The sequence below is a fragment of the Citrus clementina genome, unplaced genomic scaffold, assembly GCF_000493195.1.
Source record: "Citrus clementina cultivar Clemenules unplaced genomic scaffold, Citrus_clementina_v1.0 scaffold_9, whole genome shotgun sequence".
In the NCBI taxonomy this organism is placed as follows: domain Eukaryota; kingdom Viridiplantae; phylum Streptophyta; class Magnoliopsida; order Sapindales; family Rutaceae; genus Citrus; species Citrus x clementina.
In genome coordinates, this window is record NW_006261964.1 from 27256729 (window position 1) to 27282209 (window position 25481).

The 25481-nt window shown below is 32.6% G+C and overlaps 2 protein-coding genes across 3 annotated transcripts; both read left to right on the forward strand.

The window, feature by feature from the left end:
* The first annotated feature begins 2961 nt into the window (after nucleotides 1-2961).
* LOC18032892 (BAG family molecular chaperone regulator 7) lies at nucleotides 2962-6191 on the forward strand. Its single transcript, XM_006421610.2, has 3 exons — nucleotides 2962-3880; nucleotides 5153-5443; nucleotides 5763-6191. Exons 1-3 carry the CDS (start codon nucleotides 3203-3205, stop codon nucleotides 5991-5993), a joined length of 1200 nt encoding a protein of 399 aa, XP_006421673.1. The 5' UTR covers nucleotides 2962-3202; the 3' UTR covers nucleotides 5994-6191.
* A 7244-nt stretch (nucleotides 6192-13435) lies between these two features.
* On the forward strand, nucleotides 13436-19224 carry LOC18031286 (trehalose-phosphate phosphatase A). Of its 2 annotated transcripts, none has more exons than XM_006421612.2 (14): nucleotides 13436-13863; nucleotides 14011-14090; nucleotides 15992-16044; nucleotides 16122-16636; nucleotides 16734-16874; nucleotides 16988-17059; nucleotides 17204-17329; nucleotides 17423-17479; nucleotides 17575-17676; nucleotides 17798-17878; nucleotides 18002-18071; nucleotides 18174-18244; nucleotides 18336-18428; nucleotides 18704-19224. In XM_006421612.2, the coding sequence occupies exons 4-14, from the start codon at nucleotides 16346-16348 to the stop codon at nucleotides 18755-18757; spliced, it is 1158 nt and encodes a 385-aa protein (XP_006421675.1). In that variant the 5' UTR covers nucleotides 13436-13863; nucleotides 14011-14090; nucleotides 15992-16044; nucleotides 16122-16345; the 3' UTR covers nucleotides 18758-19224. The 2 variants fall into 2 exon arrangements, with proteins under 2 accessions (XP_006421675.1, XP_024035999.1); XM_024180231.1 differs by having other exon boundaries at nucleotides 16129-16636.
* The last annotated feature ends 6257 nt before the right edge of the window (nucleotides 19225-25481 follow it).

Below are 25481 nucleotides of genomic sequence, written 5' to 3' on the forward strand. Positions count from 1 at the left end.
ATCATTATAATTCAGCATAATTCTCGATTTTTCCATGTTAGTCAAGTAAATAGTTGGGAATACTTGACTTCAATTGAAATAAGAAATTGTCTGAAAAATTCTCGACTTTTTCAAGTAAGTCGAATAAAGAGTTGAGAATACTCGATTTTTTCAAGTATGTTGCCTAACTTTCTATTTAGCTAGTTGTTGGGACAAAAAATCTTTTGGTGAAAATCATCACCTATAAACCCAGGAATATACACGTTGTATCACTAATAATCAATAGTAAAATTATACGAAAACATACCTGAATCCATAATGCTGAATTTCTCTCTAGGGTTGTATGGTTGGCATTTCAGATCTACATATTCTCCTAGAGAATCCTTTGAGTTTCTCATTATTCTCTCTCAGATAATGGAATGTTATAGAGAATATAAAGAATTCTTTAAATTTCTCCTTTAAATTTCTCACTGCTCTCTCTATGAACCAACCCAAAAATCAAACCAAACTTTTTTTTAATGGGATAAACTTAACTTTAATTGTACTAAGCTAATATAAACCAACCCTTAATTTTGATCGATCAAGCCCAATATATTGGGCCCAAAATTAAATTTCATTAAGTCCAAATAAATGTAGGACTTAAATGAAAAAGTCCTTAACTATTTTGCTACAAAAGAATTTGTTAATAGCTCAAGGACCTTCACAATATTAACCATGAAAACCCTATCAATCTTTTCTTTCTTTTCTTCTTCATCCTGTAGTCATGCCGCCACGGTGTGGTGACCGTAGCTGGTTTGCTCGGCCGAAAGGCATCCATCTCCTTTTTTTGGGTTTTTTTTTATCTCTTTATTCATTTTTTTTTGTTTTACTTGATGACCGTTGCCGCTTTTTCCACAGGCAACCACGGCTGCTTTACTAGCAACCTTAGCCCTGGCAGCTGTTATTGCCGCCGGCCACAAATCTTGAATCTGATTTTTGTTTTAAACTGTAAATCCGAATTTTAAAAAATAAATTCTGCAAAAACAATTACATATTTATTCTCAAATTCAATAGTTTTAATAATTTTGGTATTATTAAATTCGAAAACACCAGAGATTTAATCAGTAATAAAAAATAAATTTGATTCTCAATGATTCAACATGAAGAGACGCTGATACTATTTTTTGGGACAAAATTTTTTTGGTAAAAACAATTACCTATAAACTCAAGAATATACATCTTGTATCACCAAAAATTAATGATAAAATTATACAAAAGCGTACCTACATCATAACGTTAAATTACTCTATAAATTTATGTGGTTAACCTTCTAGATCTATATATTCTCTTAAAAAAATCTTTTAAGTTTCTAATTACTCTCTTTCCGACGATAAAATTTCAGTAAAAAATAGAAAGAATCCTTTAAAATTCTCATTTAAGTTTCTAATTGCTTTCTCTTTGAATCAGGCCATAAATCAAACCAAACCTTTTTTTTTTTATGTGCTAAACTTAACTTTAATTTTAGTGGGCAAGTATAAGCCAACCCTTAATTTTAATCCATCAAGCCCAATATATTGGACCCAAAACTAAATTTCATTAAGCCCAAATAGATGTAGGACTTCAATGAACAATTCCTTAACTATTTTGTAAAAAGAGAATTTGTTAATAGATTAGGGACCTTCACGACATAAACCATGAAAACCCTATCCCTCTTTTCTTTCTTTTCTTCTTCATCATGTATTCATGCCGCCGCTTTTCTTATACAAAATTTATTTTTTAGACTGCCAATTAATTAATCATAATGCAATTACATTATAATTAGATAATTGATATGGTGTAATGTCATGATATTTAAGTTTCATTATTCTTCTCAGGCGGCTTCTCTTTTATACGTATCATGAGAGATACAAATTCCATAAACACTTCAGTGTAATAAAGGAAAAATGTATTCAAAGTGCAATTGCATCTTTCTTTGTTAAATATAATTTAGGTACTTGAATTATTTGTTTAATTAAGTTAGCTTATATGATAAGTCGAATTGATCTTGCTTGTTCTAGTCGCTTTTTTTCTTTTTCCAGTCGATAGTTAGATTATGGGGCCTATCTATACAAAGGCACATTCATTTGTACAATTTCATAACATTGTTAATGCATTTATTTTATTCGGTACTTCATCAAGATTCACCGTAGAGCTGCATGGGAGACGTCTCAACCGCCACATGATCGATGATAATAATAACTCCCAAAAGCCTCCACAAAGCGTAACCGTCACCTCCCATCGCCGCATCGCAGAAACAATAAATTTTTTAATACTTTATGGGTGCGTTTGTCACATTATATTATATTATGATGTATTATATTATTTTTATATTGATGTATTGTATTATATTGTATTACATTATCATTATATTATAATAATATTATATAATGTTTGGTGTTACACTGTACTGTATTGATTTATTTATGATTAATTTAAATTAAATATTATATTATATTAATATTTTTCATATTATATTAATATATTTAAAATGTATTAATATTTTATATTATTATTAATTTTAAATTAATATTATTCATATTTAAATATTTATTATTAATCATAATAAATTATAAATTTATTAATAAAGTAAAATGTAAAAATAAAAAATATAATATAATATTATTAAATAATAAATTATTTATTTATATTAATAATTATAATATAAAAAAATAAAAATATTAAATAATATCATATTAAATTAAAAAATTATTATTATTATTAAATTATTTAACGCCTCGTGGATATAGATTCTATCCCTATTGGCGATCACGTGGTGGGGTCAGACAGATGACTCAGATCAGAGTTCTCACATGGTGCACCCATCAGACTGTCCTTTTCGCCGAAAAAGCAAATTGTAATCGCACCAATAGATAGATTCTCATGTCCCCATAAATTCACTACACAACGAGACCCATTACGGTCTATTCATGTGCCTTGTTTTACGTGGCGAATATCGTATCCCCAGCTACTACAGTCACTTTCCCACGCAAAATTCCAAGATTACCCCTGCCAGACACTTTTTTGACGAAATAACTTTATCCAGCCTCGTTCGTGACAAATTTTGTCCTCTTCTGCTTCTCAAAAGTCCTTTAATGCACGCACGCATCATGATCCCGTTAGAGCCCATCGCGTAAATTCCTATCAAAAACCCTCTCACTCGTTCAACTCCAACTCACTGAGTTAACCGATTCAACTCGCTGAAAAAATGAGACGCTTCAGGAAAGTTGAGCTACTCGAACCCTACTATCCTCCAGTCTTGGTCAGAGAAACCTCCATTTTCCCCTCCTTCGTAGAAGACGAAGTTCACGATCTCAGCTCTGCTCTCGATTTTTTTAACCCTGCTCTCGATTTCTTCAACCCCAGCCCTACCCCCTTCGAGATCTTCGATTCCGTCACCGATCTGGTCCGGATCGACCAAACGCCGTCGTTTTACTCCTACAAGAGGATTCAGCGGAGAACGGCGCCTGAGTTGTCGGTACAGACTTTGTGCGACAGAGTAAGCTTGCTGGAGTCGAGGTTCGACCGGCTGCTCAGCGCGAGAGTCGACGGAGGGGATCGGAAGTACACGTGGACTGCGGAGATCGAGGGAGGTGCGGTTGATCGGAAGTATAAATGTACGGCTGAGATTAAGAAAGGGAAGAAAAAGAAGGAGGAAGAGAAGAAGGTTGATAAGAGCTATAAATGGACGGCTAAGATCAAGGGAAAAGACGACGAGTCGCGGACTTACACTTTCGTAGCATCGACTGTTGATGCAGGCGAGGGTAGCAAATCCGAAAAGAAAGAGAAAGAGAAGAAGAAGGAGAAGAAGAAATGTGAGAGTGCGACACGTGTGGTGGAGATCGAAGAGCCTGCTGCTGATCATGGGGCTGTTGTTTTGAGACAGGTATTTGGGTACTTATTATTATAAATAATGTTTTAATTATTTTTTTTCTTTAGTGTAGAATTTGTGTTTGATTTTCTTTGTTTTGTGGGGTCAGTTTTAACTAAAATGCTTTCGCTATCTGTTGGGTATGATTAAGAATAGTAGGGAATTTTGTGACGTTGATTGTTTCGGCTACGCTTATTTATTTTAATAATGAAATGTTACTTGATGTTTACAGTTACACATCGGATATTTGCTATGAAATTGCAAATTTGTGGGTGCAAGTTTATCAATTTTCTAGCTTAAAAATTTTAGCTCATAGAGCATTGATGAGTTTGAATCCATAAACTTTTTGATGATCTCGCTTTAATCTTCATGTCATGAGTACTTTCATACTTCGGCTTCTCTTTAACTTGAATATTAATGCACTTCCAGTAAAGATCCCTGCCCTTCTTTGGAGCTAACTAGTTAACGTGTAAATGCGAGGAATATTGAAATTTGTCAGGAAATTTTGTGTCAAATTAATGTTTTATTAAAATAGATCCTGAAAAGGATTCATGTATCAGCATGTTTGGCAAGAAGTTATGTTTTTACTATCTTTTTTCCTTTTTTTTTTAAACCAAGCATTTGTTTTTGGCCTTGTTCTCGGTATGTTACTCTCTGCAATACTTGTCCTGTGCAGCTCAGGTCCTTTTACTGATTTCAATTGACAGAGTGCAGATTTAGTTCACCTATTCCTAAATTATAACTATTAATTTAAATGGGCAAGAGGCATGTGGTTATGTTTTCACTAGGAGGTCATTGCTTCCTGTTGTTTTTGTACTTTTTTCTCTTTCTCTATTTTATCACGAGGCATCTCCCCTAAAATGCAACATGTCAACCTGTTTGCCATGTAGTTGCTTTGCTCTGGAATTATTCAATTCACACTGCTAATAATAGTATGAGATGTTGTTTGTGTCAACAGAAACTTTTCAAGAATTGCATGATAGGCTGTCATGGTATTTACGAATGCAGTATTATTCTCAGATTTAACTGAGGCATAAGAGCTGTGAAAGTTTCTTGCTATTTTTAAATGTCATTGGTCCAAGTGCCTCAAAAGTTACTTGTTTAGAGTCTGATCATCAGAGCAAAGTTATATTCCCGTCTGTCTTTTATTTTCATTAACTCATCATGATTCATGAGCTTAACAAAATCCTTAAAGCCTGATTTATTTTACTTTTGTAGCTTGCATGTTTTCTTGAATTCATTCTGAGGTGCTTTTTTTTTTTTAAACCTTTTTGCTTGTGGATGTAGGCCTTTGCCAAAAGATTTGGATCTGTTAGAAACAACAAGGGGAAGCAAAAGGAATTGTCTCCTCAAGATGCTGCAATGATGATTCAGATTACTTTCAGAGCTTATCTGATTCGTAGGTCTCAGGCTCTTCGTGCCCTTAGGGATCTTGCTGTTGCCAAGACCAAGTTGAAGGAGATTAGAGCATTGTTCAATAACTTCTCCTACCGCCAGAAAGTGAGCCGAGATGCTGAAGAGCGACAAAGGTTTTCGGAGAAAATTATTGTTCTACTCCTGACCGTTGATGCTATTGAGGTAAAAGGAGCTCTTATCTCTTCTAAATCAGGATTTGACAAGGTGGTAGTCCTCAAGAGTGATTTTTACTTGAAATTCACGAGCTTCGTTTTTTTTTCACTTTTACCCCGTGATATGCCTTTAATCCATATGCAGTTGGGCATAGCGTCTGCCCATTATGGTTTCCGTTTAGGATAATTCTTAACCTGCCTTACGATCAGGAAGCAAGTGTTCCTGGCAAATTAACTAATTGCTAGAGGCTTAGATTGATTAATACTCAATTGGCCAACCAATAATGCTTATGCTGCTGGGGTTATGCTGATGGCTTTGCCAATTTTAGGGAGCTGATCTGATGGTGCGAGCTGCAAAGAGGTCAATGGTGGATGAGCTGGAAGCAATGCTTGATGTGGTGGACCCTCAGCCTGCAGGTAGATCCCTTTCCATGATGAGAAGGAGGACCTTCGACATGCCGGATGGTGTCATTCAGAAGGAGATTGCGGCAGGCGTTTCTCAAGTTGTTCAAATGCTTGATGATGAGAAGAGTGGCAACTCCTTTGAGGCATGCATATAAGAGCTGAAGAACCAGTAATTAATAAACCAACCAACTTTTGGGGGTCTGTTCTTATATTTTAATGTGGCCTCACTTTTTGTCATGATGTCCCTCTTTCACTATTGGGATCATTTGCTTAGGATTGTACTTGATCGGGCTTTTAGTTTGACTTGTGTTTACGCTTGTGCTGTTTGGAATGGAGCTTGGTTATTTAGTTGGGCCTGTAATTTCCTCATAAAACCAACAATAGCAAATTGCTAGGTCCACCACTCGTAGTGGCGAAACTTGACAAACCTTGACGTCTGTTTCACTGCAAGCCTCGATTGACACTGGGTGAGGCTGAGGGATTATAGCCAGCGGATTGCGCCTGTAACAAATTCTCCAATGAGTCGATTTGCTCAAGAGAAATCCTTCTAATTTCAGTTTCGGCGTGACGCCCAGTCTTCCCATTCATGCCCAGCATTTTCCTTCTCCCTAAGAAAATAAGATAAAAGGATAAATATGAATTTAATAAAACCGAAGTGTTTTTTGCAAATCGTGATCCCTTACTTCTTAAAATATGATATAATAATTTTTTTTTGATAAAATAAAAAAGTGAAGAAATAAATTATCTAATAATATAAAATTTTAGTGTGAAAAAATGTGTACAATTTAATTAATTTTTCTAGATAAAAATGAAATTTAATCAAAAAAATTAATTTTTTTAAATAATTTTCTTTAAAAAAAAAAAAAAAAAACTAAAAATATGAAACGTGGGTTTCATAAGAGTTTTAAAGGGGGTGTTAGCAGCCCACTCCATCCTATTTTATGCTGAATTGCTCTTGATTTCCTCTTCATTCAAGCCTAACCTGCTGGGCCCGGAATGTTTGTATTTCCATGATATGGGACTAAAATGGGCCTGATCCAACATGGTGAATAGAGAGGAGTGGAACAAAACCCGCTGCTGCCTAGTCTTTCTACTTCCCTATTAGGAATCTTTATGGAATAATTCTAAAGCAAAAATCCCCTTTGCTGAAACAATTTTGTAAATTAATTAAAAATATGAATTATCAAAATAAATTACATGGATCATCTGGGATTATATGATATATATGTTTTTTTAATTTAACTAATTATAATACGTCACACAGGTACTAAATTAACATCCATGCAACAAAACAACTTCTGGCCGCCTTCAGAAATAAAAACGTCCACGCGAGCCTCACGTGCGTAGAAAGCGGTCTGATTGCTTGCTTACCAACAACAGTCGTTGAACTTTTGGGGGCCAAGCCCAGGCATTGGAACAAATGAGTTGTCAAAATACCTCGTCATATCCAACCAATTACCAAACATGCTCTTTTTTTTCTTTTTGGTGTTATTTGAATTATTTTAACAAGTTGTTTACTTAACATATATAAATCAAAAGATCCTCTCACATATACTTTACGTGGAAAATATTTCACTTTAAATAAATAAATAAATAAATAAAGCAACCCTTTTTCAGGAAAACGTGTTTTACCTGTTTGCATTTATTTAGAATCTCGTTAAAGTCAAAATTAAGATCCTGTCAAAGGCATGCTTATACGATACCCTAATGCCAAAGCTCGTGCATTTTCAATTTGAACTAAAATAATTCAGTCTTTTAAATTTTTTTTAACAAGATTTTTCTATGAGCTTGTATGATTTTTACAATATTGATAATGGGTTTGTTCTAAGCCAAATTTAAGTAATTAATTAATAAGTAATAGGTAATCTTTAAAATTAAGTTGATAAATTTAAATTAAATTGAGATACTCACAATTCAACGCGAAAATAGAGAGATTATGATCAATTATAGCTCTTTCATTTTTTTTCCCTTGTTTTAATTTATAAATAATCTTTTTTAATCAGTACAATATTTCTAAAGAATTTATATCTTTTTACTTATACAAATATTTTAGGCTGTTGACCAAAATCTAAAATTCAAAAACATATTTTTATTACATTTTTGATTCCGTAAAAAAATAATAATAATAATAACAGCATAATAAAAATAACCTTTTTTTTTTCTTCTAAATATTCATTTCTTAGCTTATTATTCATATAAGTCATACGAGTCTCTCCATATAATTACGAGAACGATGAAACAGGTTTCGACTTTCGACAAATGATATAAACCTTAGCATTCTTTTTATAAAAGGGGGGTATCAATAGTATTTTTATTGCATTCATTTGTTCTACTCGGCAATTAAGGTCGCCAGCTTTTAATAGAAGCATCGGTGAACATGGACCCAATTTCTTCTCAAACCCCACACCATATTTGCCGTGAATCACGTTGAATTTTAATTATCATTATTGAGTTCTAGACGACGGCGTGACACCCACCTCTTTGATTTTTTTGAAAAATTTTAAACAACAACAACAACTACAACATCATCAAGGTCATAAATTGACTACTTGCGATATTATTGTTATTTATGCATCACTCCCAAGTGCAAAAAGGATACTTTCTTTTTCTTTGTTTGTTGAGTTTCAAAGATTAAGATTCTAATAACGTGAACGTGATAAACATGAAGAACTGATTCGGTCCAAGTCAGATTAGGGATGGCAAAAATCCCCACGGGGATGGGTACCCTCGGGGATTTTCCCCATTCGGGGAGGGTACGGGGATAATTTTATACCCAATTTTTTTTTCGGGGAGGGGACGGGGAAAATTTTTTACCCAACTTTTTATTCGGGGAGGGGACGGGGATGAGGTGGAATCCCCATCCCCTACCCATTTCCCCATTTTAATTTTTAATTTTATTTTTATTTTTAAAATTACTAATAAATAAATAACAAAATTATAAATATTGTTAAAAATAATAAATATCAAAATAGTTGTATGTTGGGAAAGTGGTCACCCTTTGCCGGGAATTAGTTGAAGAGTATTAATTGAAGTTTTCACCAACTGTTTATTGCTTTGATTATACTGGTAGTAGTTCTTCTACTAGATCTACAGGGGATTCTTATAAGAAAGCAACCAAATGGATGACAGGTTTTAATGATTATGTAAACAATGGAGATTGTGCAGTTGTTGCAGATGAATTAGATTCATATTTGGATGAGAAAGTTATATCTCGGATGGAAGATTTTAATATTTTGAGTTGGTGGAAGACAAATGCTAATAGGTATCCTACATTAGCTCGAATTGCTAGAGATATTTTGGCAATTCCAATTACAACAGTTGCTTCTGAATCAGCTTTTAACACTAGTGGTAGAGTTGTGAGCTCATACCATAACAAACTTCATCCAAGCACATTGGAGGACTTAATGTGCTGTCAAAGTTGGTTACGAGCTTACAATAGCGGTATGAGTTTATTTTAATATGATTAATTTAAAATCGAAAATAAAAAATGTATTAGACTATTAATTATTCGGGGACCGGGGACCCTCGGGGATCCCCTGTTATTATTCGGGGAGGGGATGGGGATTCTCTCAAGCAATTTTGACGGGGACGGGGAGGGGACGGGGACATATGCAAAACATCGGGGATGGGTATGGGGAGATTGGTCCCCTCCCCTCCCCTCCCCATTGCCATCCCTAAGTCAGATTAAGACTGTAGTTGGTATTTAGTTTATTATTAAGTAACCGCATTGACAAATTCCATTGTCTAAGTGGTGTTGGTGAAGACAATGCATTGTTAACCTGTTGAGTTAAAAAGCCCCGAAGGTTCTCAAGCTATTCTCTCGTTGTCATTGGAATTGGTCAAGGGAAAAAAAAAATCCTAAAAAAACAATAATTTAGTTATTATAAACACCCGATGAGGTATAGTCTATTGAGAAAAATTAAAAAAAAAAAAATAAAAAGTAAAAGATTTTAGTAACGTGTCATGACATAATTGACAATAACAAAAACTTAAACGTAGATTCAACTCATTTTATGAAACAAGTGGCGTAACATGATACGATCAATAAGAAAACGACTTGTTTTGTGCTTAACACGGCTTAACTTGTTTTAATTGATTTTATTATGTAGCCCAATTAGATATAACTTCCCCTTTTTTGATATGTTAATTTAACTTTTGGGCGTGTACAAAACTACGTACATAAGTTTTGTACACTTCTAGTACCCTACGATTAATCAAAAAACCACATACAAATAGATTTTGAAGCCTCGAAACAAACCAAAGAAGAAGGGAGTAGAAGAAGAAGATTCAAGACATCTCACGAATTGCATTAAATATGGAAACGTAGTCCTGCTGCTGAGTATTCAACAAACCACAAACCGCGGCGTTGAAATACAACAAGATTTCTTCGATTGTTGTGAGTTCCAAAAACACATGCACGGCATATAACGACATCACATTACATATATAATGACTCAAGCAACCATCATAGGGACCACGCCGGCTCTTAAAAGACAAATCTTTAGATAGCTACATCACTAAGCTTTTTGACGATATAAATACGTAATAAAGTCCCCAATTTTTAATTTATTTTGTTATTTTTTTTAGAATTAATTACCCCATATTAAATAATTAATTTTGTTTTGTTCTTTCTTTCCCTTTTTCTCTCGCGTAACCATTACCCCTACCATTTATCTTCACCAACAACAAGTTCATCATCACCATCAATTATCCGCTCCACCAGCTTACGATGGATTTCAATGTTGGGTTTTTATTAAAATTTATGAACGAATAGGTGGGTTTTATTATTATTATTATTATTATTGATTATATTTGTTTTGATTTTGTGTGATAATATGAGATTCTATTAATTTCAATTTGGGATATGATTAGAAGTTAACATTTGGTTTAAATTGTCATTCCATTAGAAAAAAAAGAGAGAGAGAGAGAAATGATCTATTTAGAGTATGAGAGAGAAGAAAAAAATATATTTTTTTAATTTTTCAATAAGAACAACTGTGAAACAAATAGTATTAACTGAATAATTTAAAATTAATGAGATAAAATGAGGGGTTAAATATACCATCAATCTTATTCTACCATCACTCTTATTCTAATTTGGTGGTTAAATTATTTATGTATTTATTTATTATTTTCTTCAAGTTATGGTTACTTCTCTTTTTGAATGTTCATCGTCAGCTTCTTTGACGTTTGACCAAGTAAAAGAAATTTGAAAGTAAGAAAAAAAATTTATTCGGTGTCGCCAGCTCGGATGGGCCCCATCTCCCAAGTCCCAACGGAGAAAACCAAGTAAAACCATCACCACTTGACCCGGGCTTCAAAAAAGATAAAAAAAAGGTTAAAATCTAGACAAATATTTTCTCAAAATTGTTCTTTAGCATATTTAATTACAAAAACACTTGAAAAATATTTAATGTTCCTAAAAGTTAAAATCATTAAATTTTCCTTTTTCACTTAAAAAAATATGATTCGACTTGAGGCTCTTTAATGCACTATTTTAACACTGTTCGATAATCAAAAAGTTAACATAAGCTACTAAAATATGATTATATAATAGTGTATAAATTAGGAGGCATGATACTTTTAAATTTTTTCTAATAACATCTGCGGTGGTGTTCATTTTTTATCTGAAATATGTCATGAATTAGTCTAAATTCTAAATAGAATTGAATGTCTGAATCTGAATAATATATTTATTCTTTTTGTTTTCTCTTTAACTTAAAACAAAAACAACATCTTTTTATATTCGTGCCCTTAAAAATTATAAATATTAAAGAAATAATAAACTTTTCAAAGAACTTAAATAAGATAATATATTATTATTACACAATTCAATTTTATCGTAGTTCATAATGTTTTTATATGAAAAAAATTTCATAAAAAACTATGATGATCAAATAATGCTAATTTAAAAAAAATAAAAAGATAAAAATAATAATAGTTTACCACTATATCATCACAAGTTATATATATATGGGTAATAATGCTAATTATATTAAGTAAGGATACTAATTAATTAATTAAATAACGGTATTTTGGAGAAGTTATTGACTTAATGACTAAAAAATTTTCATTAAGATGAAAATACAAACGGATTTAAAAACTTAACCAATTAAAACGAAATCGATTAAATTATTAAGTCAAAAAAAGAGTCAGGCCCTTAAAGAACAATTTACTAAATAAAGAAGCCTTATTTCAAAATAAGACTTTTGAATAGTCAATTTCTAACAAAGACATTTGGATGCATCTACACCTAAATATGGCTTTTAGTAAACCAACACAATTGTTGTAATAATTCAATGCAATTTAGCTACCAACTTTGAATATGTCGACACTTTATAATGTTAAAACTTTTCCATTTGAAGAAAGTTTGTATTTTTGAAGATGCCCTACATCTATAACTTTATTATTGAATATATTATTATTATGGCCGTAGGGGCTACCACCCATAAATGTGAGGGCACAAAAGCGAAAAGGTTGATATAAGGTATTGTAAAGGTACCCTAGACCACTAGTTTAAGCATTCTAAATAATAAGGAGGTCAGTAAAAATTAATAAATTTAATTATTTAAATTTTAAAAATATGGTCATCTAGAGACATCGTCTCTGTTTAAATGATTTTATAAAAAAAAAGATAATACCTTATATAATAATGTAAGGTACACAATTGTCCTGCAACCGTTCGATAAAAATTTAACGACTGTAAAAATATAAAATAAAATAATTTTAATTTTTCACAATCGTTAGATTTTCATTGAATGATTACAGGACAATTATGTATCTTATATAATAATTATAAGGTAACAAGTTCTAAAAAATAAAGGCATTCATATATTTAGTGGCCATTGGCCTTTATCAAAAGACAACTAAAATAGCACAACAATTTAATATTGAACAGTAATGGTCGTACATGATGATGTATGTACTTAGGTACCATTTTAATTTTTTCATTCTTAAGGCTTAAATATTGTATTTTATTAATTAATTTGTTTTATACAATGAGTATGTGAATATGGTACTCAAAGGTTTTGAGTATCGTCAAATAATTAAATTTCATGGATTTTAATTTAGTATCTGTCGTCAAATTAATTAGTGTTCAGACACTTCAAGGTACAGTGCATTTGGGTACTTCTACTGGTTTAAACAAGAAATTGAAGTTTCCACTTTTCACTTGGTTTTTTTTTTTTTTTTGTAAAAATTTTGGATACCATGGTCGATCGTCCATTGACTTGCCACGTGGACACCCGTGTGGCTGCTAATATTAATAGTTCCACGTGGGACCGTATGTTAGGCTGCTATTACTTCGAAGCAAGGACCGTCACCGACGCGAAGACCACCTAGCTGTGACTGAAAGTGACGACACGATCGCAACACGTCAAGTCCTTTAAGTGGCGGGCCCCACTCAAACGTGGCCACATCAGCCCCGACTCGATCACAGGTGTCCTCACGCGCTTTGGCGTCAAAGTCGTCAAGCCACGTGTCCTAAAGATTCCCCGGGGCCCCTTCTCCCGCCACAACGGCCCAACTCTTTCGTTAGGCCGTTTTTCCATTAAACTAATAAAAAAGAAACTGCCCCAACGAATGATAGAGCTCCTTCGCTTTGCTTTCCGGTCCTTTCAGTTATTTGGACAATTAAATGTAACCAACTCCGTAATCCCACTCGCCTCACTTACCCTCACACTCCCACGCGACCATTCCGTGGGGAGTATCGTCCACGCTCATTAAAGGAGAGTAGGTGAATCCTATTATAATTCATTAGGTGCTGTTTCCCGATTCAAGAACCCGGGACTCTATAAATACCGAAATCAAAAAACCGCAATTCTTCTTCTCTCTTCTCTCTCCATCTCGGGTTCTGTATATCCGATATTTCGCTTGATTCTCGTTCTTGCTCTCTGCGATTTATTTGCAAAGATTTTTTTTTTCTATATCACGTATTGATTTCTCTCTCTTCGTCTTTAGCATTTCTGGGTTCTTTTGTTTTTGTCAACAAAATCTCTCAGCAGAACAAAAAATGGGACGAAAAAGGTTCCTTTTTTCGTTTCGGTTTTATGAATTTGGTTTGAAGTTCATTTCTTTTTCCTCGTTCCTATGTTTTTGTTAATGTACTTGAGTTATGTAAATGTCGCTGCCCTTTTTTATCTCTCATTTCTCTGGTTTGTTCTGTTTTTGCAGAGAATAAAACCATAACTTGAGCTGCTGCTGATTGTTTCGTGTTTCGTTTCGTAATTTGTTGAGGTTCGTTCGTACATGAGGTGGGTCGCGTTTTGTTTCTCTTGTTTCCTTTTTTCTGTAAAAGGGTTTTCATTTTCACACGCAATGAGCTGATGAAGTGCATGCATGTGTTCATTTAATTTTCTACTAATTATTATTATTACTTTGCATTCCTTTTTATCAGTTTGCTCGAGATTAAAATTGGAGATAATAAAATGTTGTTTTGATTTCACTTGAGATGATGTATTTAGTTATACCCAGGACCACTAATTTGTATACCAAAAATTGATTTTTGATTTCTGATTCATTCTTTTGTTTTTTCTTTTCCCCCGTTTGGGTGAGATATGGTTTGTTTCTTTGAGTGAAAGATGATTGAATGATTGGTTTTTTCGGTTTTTTCAGTTTCTTTTCCCAAATCGCAAACTGGATACTGTTGAGATTGATCATGATTTTTATATCTTAGAGCTGTGTTTGAAAATGTTTGATGTGATATGGTGTTTGTTTTCATCTTTGATTTCTTTAGTCTTAATGTTTTGTGTGGCTCTGTACACTACCAAACAATTAATGCTACTTATGACCGGTCAAAATGTCAATTTTGCCAATATGGTCGAATCTTGACCTTGTATTTGGTAATTCTCCTTCAGTGGGTTTGATTTTTTGGTGCTGCTATTTTCTTGGGAAGGTTCGTGTAACTGTGGAATGTTTGATAGCAACCCAAGCATGGTGAAACATGAAATCTTGATTTCTTTTTCATCTGTAAAATGACTCAACTGATTGTTGATGAATCTTTACGTGTTGGGTCCATTTGTTTAATGGTTCCCAACTTCCCATTCTTATTTGCACACCTAGGACTGTCTTGTTTGGTTGCATATGGTATTGTTTCCTCTCTAGTCTCTACCATGTGGGGTAGCGGAGGTTTTTATTAGAAACAACCACCTATGGCTACTATTTTCTCCACCAGATATTAGTTTTGTGGGCCAGCTTTTAACAGTGAACGCTATTTATTTGTGCTTTGTTTCATACTTTATGAATTTAATGTTGTTTTTGATGTAGGTGGTTTATTTTTATGTTTTAACTCATATATTCTCTATGGTTAAAGAAGCACAATTTTAGTTAACTTTTGCATCTGTTAGTCTGTTTAATAAGTTATTGATGTTAGGTAGACCTATTTGCTTTCAGTATTTCTATCTTGATCTGGACAGTATCTTGGGCATTTATTGATTCAAAATTTTAAAAAGCTTAGGACTCAGTTCCTTTGGTCATGGTAATAGGACTTTTATTGACTAGGATTGTTGAAAAGTCTTCAGTAATAGTGAGAAATGACTAAACAAGAAGAAAGTTGTAGTGCCTATTTGTTGAAATTTCCCAAAGAGAAGACAGTCATAGAAAGGCTTCTATGAATGATTTAGCTTCCTTTTTTTTTTCTTTTTCCAAACTTAGGATATATGTCATTGTAATAACTAAGCCTCTTTCTTGTTCAAGGGAGAATAACATTTAATTGGAAAAATTTAAGCTGAATGTGAGGTTATAAAAAGTGAAAACATATACTTTTCCTTCTTTAGCACATCCAGGAAAATTCCTTTTGACCATGTTTATTTAGACAGTATAGAAATGACAGCTAAGGTGCCATAACATTTTAATGCTAAAACCAAATTGTTCTTGGATGACCATAGCTCTTCATATCCATCTTTCGAGGTATTCCTGTCTTATGATCCAATAAAGCTGTTACCAAATATTTTTAGCAAACTACTCGAGGGCTTATGAATTTCTTCTTGTTATTTATTATATTGGAGACACGTCAGATTTAATTCTATTCATTTAGAAAAAAATCAATTTTGTTTAGGTGCCCCATTTTGTTTGACATGAGGTGTGAGATGTGCATTTTCTCCTAGCTCTGAAAAGTGAAAACTAATTGTTCTCTCTCGCCATCCATTTTCTGCAGATAATCTTCTGTTACTGCATTCACTTGACTGACCAGGAGATCAGAATGTACAGGTAAGATTCATTTGGTCCTGTTTGAAAAAATTCCTGAGTCTGAATTCAGTGGGCTCACCATATTCTCTGATGATTAGTTTTCAGGAACTCTCTGCTTGATGGACTGCTCAACATACGCCACTTACAAGATTGTGTTAAAGAAGTGGTTCTTTATTGATAAAAGGGTCGGATAAATTAGTTAAACCGAGTTTGAAGACTAAGCATATTGCCTTAAAAAATTTTGTGTAGACAGCTGAGCATCAAGTTCTACTTAATCTCTACATTATAAAACTGTGGTAATTGTGGTACGAGTCTGGATCCAATGGACCTAAAAACTAATCATAGTGCTCCTGTTCTCACTGATCCTGCACCCATAAGCAAGTCAAGATTAGGTATACATTCCAGTCTTTTGCCGTACTCACCATCAGGAACCTTCCCATCGGATTTATTCCTAGCTATTCCTAGGAAGAAAACGGGAGTTCTCGATGATGTTCGTGCCTGTTCATGGCTGGATGCCATGAAATCCTCATCTCCTCCTCCTAAGTGGATGGCAAAGGAATCTAACAACGAGTTTTTATCAACTGATACAGATGTTGCTTATCGCACATGGCAGGTATTTTTCCTTTCTAAGTTTGCATGGAAATCATCTTGATGGATTTATAGATCAGTTATTTGAGGCTCATTGAACATTTCTTCTCCAATTTTTGCAGCGTCAGTATCCATCAGCACTTACATCTTTTGAACAAATCCTGAAGTCAGCCAAAGGCAAGAGAATAGCATTATTTCTGGATTATGATGGGACTCTTTCACCAATTGTAGACAATCCTGACTGTGCCTTCATGTCAGATGCTGTAAGAACTTTTTTCGGACGGACAATTTGTGAACTTCCATTAAACTTTTCACGTTTTTTCATTTTTCTTTTTTTTTCTCCATACATCAGCATTAACTCTCTGGTAATTTTCAGATGCGTGCTGTTGTTAAAAATGTGGCAAAGTATTTCCCTACAGCAATTATAAGTGGCAGAAGCCGTGACAAGGTAATTGATATGCCTCTTTTTGCATTTATAAATGTAAATGTAAATGTGATGTTATTCTTAAATTCTTGGAAAATTTGGGTTTTTTTGTATAACAGATGTTGTTGGTGTCTTTGTATTGATTATTTCTTGTTCCTACTTGTGCAGGTCTATGAGTTTGTAGGACTAGCAGAACTATATTATGCTGGAAGTCATGGAATGGACATCATGGGTCCGGTTAGACAGTCTATACCTAATGATAACGCAGACACTATTCAGTCTACTGGCAAGCAGGTAGTGTGATCGAATTTTCTTCCGCTATTTATATGTTCTCTTGCATTGTGATTAATGTTCTTAACTGATTTTTGATATGTTTCCTTTGGATAGGGAAAGGAAGTTAATCTTTTCCAGCCAGCAAGGGAATTTTTGCCCATGATTGATGCGGTGTGTAATTATATCTCCTCGATGTTGAAAATTAGAGTTTATGTTTTTTCACCCTTGGATGTTGTATAGATTTTAACTGATTCATGTATGAACAGGTCTTTCATTCTCTCATGGAAAATACAAAGGAAATCAATGGAGTCAAAGTTGAGAATAATAAGTTCTGTGTCTCTGTACATTATCGTAATGTGGATGAGAAGGTATTTATTTGCTTAGTTTTTTCTGAGCGCTCAATTCTTGATTAGTTTATGCCCATTTGTGGGTACCTTTTCTGCTTGTGGTAATTAACTTCGGTTTTGGCCTCTTTTAATTTGTTTCCAGTACTGGGCAACCGTTGTACAACGTGTCCATGAAATTCTAAAACAGTACCCCACACGTCTGCGATTGACTCATGGGCGGAAGGTAATCTTTGGAGCCAAAGTTCAGAATGAGATGCATATGTATATGTATTAATCATGGATTTCAATACTTTCCGCTGGCAGGCTATTACTTCTCTAATTTGTTTTTTCGCTGACCCATGAGTAGGTTTTAGAGGTCCGACCTGTGATTGATTGGGATAAAGGGAAAGCTGTCATGTTTCTGCTTGAATCACTTGGTAAGTAATGAGTTCTACTTCTCACGTGCTCTGATATTTTAAGGAATAGATAACCATTGTGCCTTCTGTATCCTTTCTAACAGAAAACACACAATATTTCAGGTCTGAATAATTGTGAGGACGTGCTCCCAATTTATGTCGGAGATGACCGGACAGATGAAGATGCGTTTAAGGTAATATATGATTTATCATTATTTCACAGTACTAAAAGTCCCTTAGAGTTTTCTAATTATCTAACAAACCATTTTAATTGGCTATTTACAGGAATTAAGGGAGGGAAATCATGGTTATGGCATTTTGGTTTCATCTGTGCCCAAGGAAAGCAAAGCATTTTATTCTCTCAGGGACCCATCAGAGGTACGAGTGTATCTGATATCTTTAAAAGATCATTTCGTTCTCTACCTCCCTCGTGATCAACCATGAATAATTCATATATACGTTAAAAGATACTTAGTGGTCGATCTATTAGTACATAAGATCGTTGCCGGAATGGATTTTATATTAAAATTTATACTAGCAAAACTTTTCCTCTTTTCATTGTTGGTTAATCACACATTTCATTGGTTTCTATACCCGTTTGTTTGGTTTTCCCACTGACTAAGCCATTACATTCTGTCTGTTATTTATCCCAGGTAATGGAGTTTCTGAAGTCGTTTGTGATGTGGAAGCAGTCAAGCGCCCTTTGATATAACTATTATATAATATAATACAAAGCAGACGCAAATACTCTGATATACACATATGACAAAATATAGTTTAATATAGTTTTGAGTTTTCTAATGAAAAAGTATATCAAGAGCTTCTGGAGCAGATGCACATAGAAGACCTCCATCAGAATTTTAGAGTCCGGGGGACCCGCGCCCTAACGGTCTCTGCTCTAAAGCTTCTTGCGTTAATTGTAAATTCCCCGCTTTACTTACCTTTGCTTTTGCGCTCATATCTTCATTCTTTCATCTTCTTTTAAGCAGCAGTTTTGTTGAATAGAATATCCCCCATGGGAAAAGGTATATTAAATTATGGGAATCAAAATATTTGTTTATTCTTTACGGTAGTAGAAATGAATGTGTATAAGCTGCTCTTGGCCATCGGTTCATGCATTTCTGCGCGTACTGCTGCGTTTGCCGGCATATAAAATTGGGCTATTTTTTTTTTTTTTTTTTTGGGCTGAATATATCCTGTATGAATTGCCGATTTACTGCCTTGTAAAATTGTCCGTACTCTTAAAATGATTTTTTGTAAGTTGGGGCAATTTTGAAGTGGGATGTCGGGTGTAAATGATTTGATTAGAAAAGGAATTTAAAAAGCCTGTAAGCGCGTAAACCTACAAGTCAAAAGGAAATAAGTATGGAGGCCTTTTAGGTAAGCGAGTGCGAGTCCAGGGGCGCCGCTCTCATCACGTGTGGGTATTTGAAGAATCACATGACAAAAACGTGACTTCAAAATTGTAGTACTTTTTGAAGGTTTGAATTTGGTGGGGGCCTTACGGGTTGGGGCTAGGGAACCATAATGTCTCTCGATTATTCTAAAAGAAATTTTCAAGTCAAAAATTAATGTTTGGCAAACAAATTAATTAAGGTCAATTAGCAGAACATTCGACGAGATCCTGGTGCCTAATTATTTCATTATCAAAACACTCTTCTTTAATCCGGTTGTTATTGGTTCATTTCGGTTCTCAATTTTGCCACCACAACAATAGTATGATTCTGACTAATTAAAACATGCAAACACACATTTGCTATTATTAGACAAATCTGCGTCAACATCACCTACCAACAAAATCTCTATAAATTAATAGCCTTAAGATTATGAAAAATCTAATCATTTAACTAATATTAATATATTAATATATCAATAAATTAATAATTTATTGATTTATAACGTAATATCATATTCATAGCACAAATTTTTAATAAAGTATAAAGGTAGTAAAATTAAAGAATCTAATGATTCTTTCATACTATATGATATAATTCTAATTTGATTTTGATTGAGTGAATCAATCACTTGATATTCATTTATCTGGATTATATGGCTGGATCACGATTACATGTTAACTCATAATTGAAGGTATTTTAGAGGTAATATGCATGTCGATCTCTCTCTTATTTCTCTTAACATAGCATATAGAATACAACAATAGCTTCTCATTTGTAAGGTGTAAAGAAAACAACTATTGATCAAATGTGTAAAGTATTATGCCAATATAATGAAGAAAATGAGGGACATATCATATCTATTTAGTTTAAATTAGTTCATTATTATTTTATGTGTTAATTGGGTCCTACAGAAAAAATATGATTTTTTTTTACCCAAGTTGGGATTGATAAATATTATTATTTAATCAAAATTATTAATTTATTGAGTATTAATTTAACGAGATTCTACCATTTCAAACTTATCAACTTTGTTTATGTAAACAATTATATATATAATTTACCAATTATGAATTATTTCATATTAGACCAAATTCTACGTGCCTAAATTAGAAATTGTTGATCGTTTAATTATCTTAAATTGGACCAAAAAAGAAAAAAAAAAAGTCTACAAACTAATCAAAAATCAGATTGAGTATTATGAAATTCATTAGATGCCTAATATATTCATCATGATGACACATCTCTGGTTATGTTATTGTAAATTACTTTTCCATTAGCTGATTTTTAATTTTGTTAATTCACCTTTGTTTTCTTTCTCTAGAAAAAAAAAAAAGAAGAAGAAGAAAAGAAAAAGAAAAAGAAAAAGCATAACTTCACACACTTAAATAAATAATGCGCCAGAAGTGTGTAGTATATATGGGAAAGCACTAGACGTGAAGAACACACACAAGTTGAATTGGATCCATCAATGCTTATGAATCCTGTGGATTTTCTTTTTCCTTTTTCCCTTTATAACTACTAGCATTTATAATTGAATGATGTGAATTGATCTTGATTTGTTTTGTTGATGATGCACATGTGATGACTGCACTAGAAATCCATGCACCTATAGAAAGTGCTATTATCATGTGATCATATTGGTTGCATTGTAGGGTCACAAATCTTCTCATTGAACCCTAGAGGCTTCCAACCAAAAAAGTAAAAACATGAAACTAGATAGAAGGTATTTTTTGGTTAAAAAAAATACTTTTATTTTATATATTCTTAGTACTTTTTAAAATTTATTTTAAGTCAATATTTTTAATAATAGTGAGTGCTGGTTAATTTATCTGATAAAATCTCACGAATTCAGTAAAACATTTACGTAATATATTTTAATTTTTAACCACATTAGTGACGACAAGATCTCGAAAAGGGACAATAAAATTCATTCTGGTTTTGTTATCACTATTTAAAACAGCTCAATCATTCAACGATTCAAAATTGTTCCGAAAAAAAAAACTGCAATTGCAAAACGATGGCTACCTTTCAAGTTTGAGCACATGAAATGTTGTTCTCGTGTATGTTTTCACCAATAATTTTTAGGTTATTTAATTCGATGTCGGCACAAATTGTAAACGGAGTTGAAATATTCTCAAAAGACGAGTTTTGATTTCAGTACAACTTTTATTAAGAAATTGCATTCAAATACAACATTAAACACGTTTAACAATTTCATAATTTTCTGAAGAGAAGTTTCCAAGCTTGTAGGTCGCCGATATGGATTGACAATTTGAATATTCACAATACATGAAAAATGCATGGGGATTTATTGACTATTAATTTATTATTATTAATGAATAATGACTTGAACTTTCCAAATCATGGAAAAAAAAAATGGTTGCAAAATCGTAATAATGATAAAGAGACAAAACTCATATTTCATTTTTCCAACAAGAGCATCTTTCTCAATTTTTTCCCACAAGCCATGCATGTTTAGTCATTTTTAGGCACTATTCTATTGGATCAATTATTGAGCAAAATATTTTTGGCGTGTTATTAGTGCGAAAATTGTATAGATAAGAACGTCTCTCGGATTTAGACGTTCATATGTTGTAAAATCTGACTTTATAGATAACTTTTTTTTTTCAATTTCCGGTGTATATTAACAGTTATACGGGTCAAATTCGAATTTTATAACTCTATATAAAAACATACAAATATTAATTTCATGTTACAAAAGGAAGAATTTATTAAAAAATAATAATAGCATTAGTCGGCCTGGTGTATTTTTGGGGTATTTTACTCCATAATCTGGGCACGGTTAGATAATCAGAAGGTCTATGAAAATTAACAAAATTTAACACGACAGTATGTAGGGCTGGAGGAACATTAAGATCGGGGACGTCATGGCACATGCAGGATTTGAAAAAAATTTGAGATTTTTATACAAAATATGAACACTTGATCAATAACTTTATTTATTAGATAAAAAAAATATAATTTGGTGCCTTAAATGTTTACTCCGAATTCCAACCCCGACGGTACGGTGATCCCAATATTGGCACTGTTGTATTACCCACGAATTGGATAAAGTTCCAGCTAGAAGACCCATACAGAATTATGCGAAGCTACTGTTGCCACGTCTCTGCAGTGTCAATGCTTATGCCAGCGGCCAGCCTCTTTGATTGATCGCTTTGTTCTTGGCAATCATGTGTTCGTTTACTCTCAGGGGACGACACGCGTACATCGGCTGCTAGACTTTGATGGTGATCGGGTCTGAGATTTAAGCATAGAGGTAAAATCAATTTGTTGAAAAGGTCAGTGCATGACTTCTCTATCACATGCTTCTAAATCTCCTGGTTTTATCTTAATTTACTTGAACATTATGGTTTTTTTTTTTAATCTACTAATATATTACAATCATAACGTTACTAATATATTTATAATCAAACATCGATTAGGACCCTCCTTTATAATTCTAAAATAGCACAGCCCGTATAATAACCCTCAGTTTAATATGGAAGGGAAAATTTATTTTACCCCCAAAGTAGAAAGTTAAATAAACCCCTGTCAAAGGGGAATCGAGTTCTAACAAATATTGAAATTCGAACTCATGCGTCCAAAATTATTGGGTGCATGAGTTACCAATTGGCGTACATTATCAAATGTTACATATAAAAAATGTATAAAATTTCTTTTGTTAGTGTTTTCCATTTATTTCAGGACAATAAGTATACATCAAATGTTATTTTCCAAGATCCATGGGAAGGTGAGATAGATTTTGTGAAAAGAACAACTTGTTATTCACGCCGGCCAAAATTTAAATGTGTTTATGTGATATTGTGATTATTTCTAAAATGTTACGAGGCCAATTTATACGTGTACTAGGATAAATTTTAAGGGTTTGATTATTTTTTTTAAAAAAAAATTATTTGCAGTTCACATCAACTCTTTTTTTTTTAAAAAAAAAAAGAGATAGAAAGATTAACATATGTAGTTAATTAAATAAGTTGTCATGTTGTTCACGTTCATCATATCATCACACAAGTTTGGGATGCCATTTGAAAATTGGATTATTTTGTTGAATGAAAATATCACATAAATACAATGGTGTTTTATCTCCTGTATCGGAGACTTTTGTTTAATGAATCAATACAAATGTAAACGAATTAATATTCAAGGATTGTGTATTACAAAGAACAAACAAACGATTTTGTACATTGACGAAGTCCAAATCAGCATGTTACAAAAAACTTGATGGTAGTCTCATATCATAAAATCAGGTCAATGATTATCCTCAGCTTACGTGTTACACACCTGGCAATTGAATTCAGGATTCCTGTAAAAATGGAAACGTCCAATTAGTACTCAAAAGAATTTATATGATAAGGGCAGTGATTATTTAGATTATAAGACTACCATAAGCGTATAAAAGTGGAAACATGTCCCACCATTTGAAAAAAAAAAACAATTGATAAATGTGTTGACACAATCCAAATAAAAAAATTTTAATTGCATTTGCAATCTAATGCCTTCGTAAGCACGTCTCTGCTACAAAGTATGGCAAGATTTCTTGCCGTATTAATTTGTCGACTGTACGAAACCAAATTTGAAATGATCAAGTAATTCCTCTCCACAAATTTGCTGCAGTGTCCTGATAAATATTCATTCCCTTTTAATTATTGGCTATGATTACGTTGGAGTTCACCTATAGTGGAGAACGAATTTCAACTATACACGCAGAGTGATTAACAATAAAAAATTTATTATAACTCATTATTTATTATTTATCACTTTACTTGTGTGGCTGAGATTCGTGCTCCACCATATGTGAACTCCAACATAACCGAACCCTTAATTATTTAATCATATGATGAGAGCAATTATCGACTATTGAAATAGAGTGAGATTTAAACATGTATTTATTATGTATGATGATGAAAATTGTTGATGCAATCTACAAAAAGAATAAGCAAAATACTGATGTTCTAATTTTATTACATTAAGAATACGATCAATATAAATGTCCAAACTTTATGGCAGCAAGAGCAAGCAAAAAAAAAAAAAGAAAAGAAAAAAAGAAAAGTATGAATAGGGGACTTGAAATTCTTCCCTTAAAAAATATATATATATATGGTAAAGTTTTCCTCAGTTTGTTACAGTTTTTCAAATAATGATTATAGAATAAAATAATTTAGACTTTTTAATGGGGATTTGTGCTGATATTTGAATTGATAATTTTAAAATATGTGATTGATAATTATTGGATAAAAATATATAAATAATTAAATTTTAATTGTATATTATTATAAATACATGCGTAATAGGGATGACAAAAATCCTCACGAGGACGAGTACCGTTGGGGATTTTCCTCATTCGGAGAGGATACGCGGATAATTTTATACCCGATTGCTTATTCGAGGAAGGGACGAGAAATTTTTTTTACCCAATTTCTTATTCGGAAAAGGGATGGGGATGAGGTGGAATCCGAATTCCCTCTCCATTTCCCCATTTTTATTTTTTATTTTATTTTTATTTTTTAAATTACTAGTGAATAAATAATAAAATTTCAATTATATTATAAAATTATAAATATTGGTAAAAATAACAAATATCAAAATATTTATATTATTAAACTTTTAGGCCTGATTAACTAATTAAAGTCTTAAATTTTTATTTAGGACATTAAAAACACCGAGTAGATTCTATTAGCCCAAAAATTTTGTTTTAATTTTAATTTTTTTATTAAAAATATTAATTAATTATCTATATTTATTTAATTGTCGATGTAAAAGTAAATACTTTTTTTTTATTGTAGGATTATGAAAATTGAAAAAAAAATATTTTGATAATTTGTATTTTGCATGTGACTTTTGTAATGGATCAATGTTAATGTAAGATATATTTCGAACTTTATTTTTATTTGAATTTTTTATTTTAATATAATTACCTCAAAATCAAAAATAAAAATATGTATTAATTATTCGGGGATCGGAGACTTCGGGGATCCCCTATTATTATTTAGGGAGGGGATGAATATTCTCTCAAATA